This window comes from Centroberyx gerrardi, chromosome 24, assembly GCF_048128805.1.
Source record: "Centroberyx gerrardi isolate f3 chromosome 24, fCenGer3.hap1.cur.20231027, whole genome shotgun sequence".
NCBI lineage: Eukaryota > Metazoa > Chordata > Actinopteri > Beryciformes > Berycidae > Centroberyx > Centroberyx gerrardi.
The window spans coordinates 6697028-6703107 of NC_136020.1; the positions used below are offsets into that span (position 1 = coordinate 6697028).

Below are 6080 nucleotides of genomic sequence, written 5' to 3' on the forward strand. Positions count from 1 at the left end.
AGTCTACCAGCCTTGCCAATTATAACATAGCAGGAATAACAGCACTGCACAGCTGGACTCATAGTGGTTCCCAAACTGCGGTCCAGGGACCCACAAAGGTCCTTGGGGGGGTTTCACTGACTGAGTCCCCAGCAAAATGAGGATCAGTTAAATGTCACTATTATTTAATTAACTAGAACACAACATGAGGAGAGAATGCATTCTGCCACTGTTCTGATCAGAGCTTTCCCTCTCTCCAGTGTTATCTCTCCACATAGACAGACAATAATAGTCTCAGATGGGGGTCGCTGGGATGAAAACTTTCTCAAATGTGTGTCTGTGGTCTAAATCTAGGCTACTTGGAGGTCCTTGCTGTGAAAAAGTGGTAAGTCCTGGCCTGCAGTGCTGTGAACATCAGATTCAAAGCCTATTAACTATCCTAATTATTATGAAATCACATGCTTTGCCCTGTGGGTGAGAATATGTCAAAGAAGGTCTTTTAAAAGGACTGCAGCAACACAACACACAAACACACACACACACACACACACACACACACACACCACAGGCCAACTCATGTCAGCTATGTTGACAAAGGGCACTCTGTGTCCTTCAGGAACACAGATCAGTTATCTGGAACTGCATTTCCTCCATGAGTCATATTTCCATGGCGGCTGCAGGGGGAAGAATGCAGAAATGCTATATGAAACAACAAACTTCCCCCCGCTGCCTATAAATCTGCTGATTCACTTCATTCTCTGGTACCTCAGTGCAAAATAGATGAGGTGCCAGATCAGACCTGCAATCAAAGCAGGCCAACTGAGACACACTGTGGTAATTATGACTTGACATTTTCTATGTAAGCTATATGCTAGTAAACATAGCCTATTGTAAATCAACTTTGCTGCAGACTAAGTTTTTCATTTTTTGTTTGAAATGACATTTAAAGCAAGTGTAGGATTTAAAGCAGAACAAAATCTTAGGATAGCAATATCTCCCATTGGATAGCAGTGATGGATGATAATATTGATCAATATGTGTATCATCAACCTATTTCAGATCAAATTTCAAGTTGAAGACAATTTATATTAACTGCCCCGTGCAGATCTCTGTTGTGGCTTTCCCATTCTTTGGCTGTGACCAAAATAATGCATCATGATCTCTGAGATGGCTGCATATTACTAAAACTCAGACGAGGAGCTAGTCGTTTCTTTACCGGCAGATGGCAGCAGCGTGCAGGCGCGCTACAGAAATACTTTCACGAAGAAGAATAAAACCCGGAAATGACGCCTGTTCCAGAATCAAAACAGTTGAAATTTGACAGCTCGGCATCACCCTGCAAAAACACTTGCACACGGCTCCGAAAATGCAATGGAAAATGCAACAATCAGTGTCAGGAATAATCGCCTCTATTTAGCCGAGATCTTTAGATACTGGAATGACGTTGTGGCAGACCGTTGAGGAATGCTAACCAGAGAAAAAGGGGTTATTTGGTCAGTTTAGCTAGTGCTAGCTGCAGCAGCTCCTTTTCTAGCCAGCTAGCTTTCCCGGCTGAAGAAACTTCTTCCATGCTGATCTATGGGCTGAACATTACCATATATAGGCCGGCCACAGACCTCCCTCGCCGGTGAAATGTAAACTGACTGGCTCATAAGGTTGGAAGAGGGCGAGCAACAACAAATCGCTAGTCGTGTAAGCTAAGCGCAAAGCCCGAAAACAAACACTAGCACGCCAAACATGTCATCTGACCAAATTATTGCAATCATCATGGATGACAAAACGTACGAGGTGAACAAGAAGAAGCTGATTGAGAAAAGCGACTATTTCCGTGCGCTGTACAGCTCCGGAATGAGAGAGTCCACCGAGGACTCGGTGCAACTGCAGGGGCTCAGCGTCCCGGGCCTGGAGCTGGTCCTGGAGTTCATCAACACGTCCAAAGTTCAGGTGGTCAACGAGACACTGGAGGACTTGATCGAGACGGCCTCCTTCCTACAGGTGACCTCCATCCTCAAGCTGCTCACGTCGGAGATCCGGCAGGAGAACTGTGTGGAGCTGTACAGCCTCTCCGAAGTGTACGGGACTCACGACCTGCGCCACGCCTGCCTCAAATACATGACCTGCTACTATCACCCCATGCTGAGGCGGCAGGAGTTCGGCAGCCTGGCGTCGGCAGTGCGAGACCAGGTGAGGGAGATGCGCATGAAAGGCACCGCCACACTGGTTGCCATTGGAGACTTCACCTGTCTGTCCCTGGACGTGCCCGACCAGGACGAGCCCTGGTCCATGCTGAGGTATGGGGAGATGGAGCAGCGCTGGAAGCCGCTCGCCAACAACCTGCCTCAGGATATGATCAACGTCAGAGGGTACGGCTCGGCTGTCCTGGACAACTACTTGTTCATCGTCGGCGGCTACAGGATGACGAGTCAGGAGATCTCTGCTGCTCACTGCTACAACCCCTGCAGGAATGAGTGGAACCAGGTGGCTCCGCTCAACCAGAAGAGGTAAGACTGGACCTGCACACTTCCTCTCACAAGGCAATAGAGTCAGGTTAAAGAGCATCAGTGGGTGGCTGCTGTCATACTCCACTCACTGTGTCTCCTCCATCAGGTCCAACTTCAAGCTGCTGGCAGTACAAGGGAAGCTGTACGCAGTGGGAGGCCAGTGTCTGGGCACAGTGGAGTGTTACAGCCCGGAGCAAGACTGGTGGACCTGCGTCTCCTCCATGCCCGACCCGCTGGCCGAGTTCTCCGCCTGCGAATGCCAGGGCATGATCTACGTCATGGGCGGATACACTGCAAGAGGTTGGTATGGCTCAAATACCATCGAAATACTGTTTCTTTGTGACTAAAACTTTTTTAGCCTCTGAACCAAATGCACCTTTCATCATGGCATCCAAAGAGGACGGCCTGTGATGCATGTTTGATTTCATGCAGGGTGGAACTTCAACAAATCCTGTGTATATTTGTTATATCCCACATCTCTGAATATGTTTTATGTGTGTCTGTGTTTTTGTGTGTCTGTCCTCCAAGATATCTTTGCAACCGTTCAATACAGAGTCCTGAAACAAACAAACACAAATTGCTCAGTAGGACCGTGGGACAAAAATAAATTCATGACCTTTCCCCAGCTGTCCTGTAGAGGGCCTAACAGACACTGTAACGACATTGGCTATCACACAACTGGTCCTAACTCCACACGTTTGTCCAGTCATGATGAAGCATGATGGTGCATATTGAGTAGAGTTCTACTGAGTTCTGCTGAGTATGCTCTACTGCTGTTATTTTGCACACCCTGTGTACATGCTGTAATTCATACATTTGGATACTTTAGATTCTTGTATTTCTGCTTCATAAATTCTAGTGTTGTAGTTGTCTGTTGTGTCACGTTTAATACCTCCTATTTGCTGTATTTTTATTTAGGCTATATCTTATTTTTCTTTGCTGTATCCTGTTACTATTTGCTGCTACACTGACCCACTTTCTCCACAGGGAAGTTTCATTTTCTCATTTCTTAGATGTAAAGAACCTTGTTGACAAAGACCAAAAAACTGACCAATAGGGGATGCCACAAAACACAGAAATGTAGCATTTCCTAATCTTTTCAACTGATTTTCAACTGAGGAAATTTGATGCACATGCTGGTGGATAAAATATTGGTCAAGGTTTGTTTTTGATTGGTGCAGGTGTGTATGGCGTATAAAATGATCACGTATAACTTGATTTACAAGGGCTTCGGCATTGGTGGGTACACAAGATGTGTGGACGTTTGTGAAAAAGAATAAAGAATCCTCATCACTCTTGCCAGTTATTTTGTTTAACATCCGATTTTTCTGTGCCTGACAGACAGGAACACAAGCGTCCTCCGCTACTGCCCCACCTCGGACACCTGGACCGTGTTTCGCTCCTGTTCGGCGCACGTCCGCAAGCAGCAAATGCTCTCGGTGGAGGACACCATCTACCTGGTGGGCGGGTACACGCACGAGCTGGAGCCGGGCCGCCGGCGGGCCAGCCAGACGGAGGACATGCTGACGGTGCAGTCCTACAACGTCGCCACGGGGGAGTGGCTCCAGCTGAAGGAGAACACGTCCAAGTCGGGCCTGAACCTGACGTGCACGCTGCACAACGACGGCATCTACATCATGAGCCGCGACGTCAGCCTGCCTACCAGCCTGGAGCACCGCGTCTTCCTCAAGTACAACATCTTCTCCGATGCCTGGGAGGCCTTCAGACGCTTCCCCGCTCTGGGCCAGAACATGCTGCTCTGCTCCCTGTACCTCCCCAACGTGTTATGATCGGCGGGGCGGGGTGGGGGGGGGGGTTGGTGGGAAGGACATCAATGGACACTAATGGAGATAGTTGGAGCCCATATAGCGTCAATATAGCTCAAAGTGTGGCTTGTTTATTCTCACAGAGGTTGGGGCTCTGTGGTATTAATGGGGAGCAGTGGTATTAGTATCCGGTTGCCAGGTTGAAAGCCTTGTGACCACTGTGCCTAGAGAAACACACTACATTATATATACTGCTATGGATGCAACTAAAAAAACTACCAAGACAAGAATGACAGTGATGAACTGCTGGCCAGTAGAACCACAGCATCATAACAGCATGCTTTTCAAATCTATGGGTCACAATACATTCCTGATGTTTACACTGCAAATATGGCATCTGCAAACATGTTTATCCATAGTTCACTACAAACCTTAAGAGCTGTTGCAATTATCTCAGAAACAAAACATATTTCTTGTCAATAGCAGATAATAATGAAAAAATGGCTTTGGTTTTACACTGCCAGTTTTATGTGAATTAAGAAGTTGTTTATTGTGCGAAAGTGTCATTGGTTGAGATTTGAAATGACTCTGAGGGAGCTTGATGTGGACTTGCAAAGTCTTATTTTTCAAAGATATGCTAAGCAAAGCTTAAAACGCAATTCCATGAAATGGATAATGCACATGTGCCTTCTCCAACCACAGTTCAGAATTTTATACAAAAAATAAAAAAAGCACAAAATGCAAGACTGTGTTACATTGCCAGCAACTGACCAAAACTGCTGTATTTTTTTTCACCGCTAAAGTAGAATTTTCATTAAGGTACTTTTCAGTTCATTGATTAAATAATTGGGGTGAAATAATGAATTTCTGAAACCCTCGAAGTTTTGGGTAACTATTATAATGATGAAACTTACCGTTTTCTCTTTTATTTAATGGATTTCAGCTTCTCTCTGCATTACTTGTTTGTTTTGACATCTTGGAAATTTGAGTCATGACAATAAAGAAAATGTTCAGGGATCTATTGTTGCAATCCTGTTTTTTTTATTGGAAAACCGGATAACTAAAATGAAATAATCCAAACAATGAATAGCTCTCCTGATCTATTTGCTTGGTGCATGGGGTTATGAACCTTAACATAGTAGAAAATGTTTATTATTAATGTTAATCATGCTCTTCCTACACAAACCTACGCCTGTACATCCTGGTTGTTTGCTTTTTTGTGTCTCTGAGGTTCGTTCTCAAGGAGTCTTCGCGCAAGATGTCAACATCGACCGAGAACACGAGCTCTTCGTAACGTGTATAATCCGTGATGTTACATCTTCCCACAATATCCGCCTCATTGTCGGTCCACATGACCCGGGACATGGCCCTAGAGTATGCCTCTTCTCTATAGGTCACCGTGCTCCATTCCTTCCCGGGGAAGCTCGGTGTAAACGACCCATCGCAGACCAACCAGTCTGAGCTCTCCACATCGTGCTGAGGAGCCAGATGTGGGGGATCTCGCCCGGGCAGAACGTTGTAGTCGTCAGGCAGTCTATACACGCGCAGGCAGGACAGATGGAAGAGTTCAGGGCTGTAGGATTGCCCCGTGATCCTGTAGTAGAGGTCTGGGAGGCTGAGGGACGCACTCTGCAGGTTGTGAAAGGTCAGACATTTCTTCTCTGTGTTGGTAAGGCGCGCCGTCACCAGGTGTACGGGCAAATGCCGAGCCCTTTCCCCGTCTGTGGAACGAACAAAACAAGGAGTTCTACAATTGTGAATGGAAGCTCTTTAACTACTGTAGATCAGTGGTTCTCAAACTGGGGTCTGGGGACCTTTAGGGCCGCCTGCATGG

The 6080-nt window shown here is 46.3% G+C and overlaps 1 protein-coding gene across 1 annotated transcript; it reads left to right on the plus strand.

Annotated features, from left to right (window-relative positions):
* The first annotated feature begins 1312 nt into the window (after window positions 1-1312).
* On the plus strand, window positions 1313-5094 carry klhl42 (kelch-like family, member 42). The gene is made up of 3 exons (XM_071920617.2): window positions 1313-2480; window positions 2587-2780; window positions 3822-5094. Exons 1-3 carry the CDS (start codon window positions 1717-1719, stop codon window positions 4268-4270), a joined length of 1407 nt encoding a protein of 468 aa, XP_071776718.1. The 5' UTR covers window positions 1313-1716; the 3' UTR covers window positions 4271-5094.
* The last annotated feature ends 986 nt before the right edge of the window (window positions 5095-6080 follow it).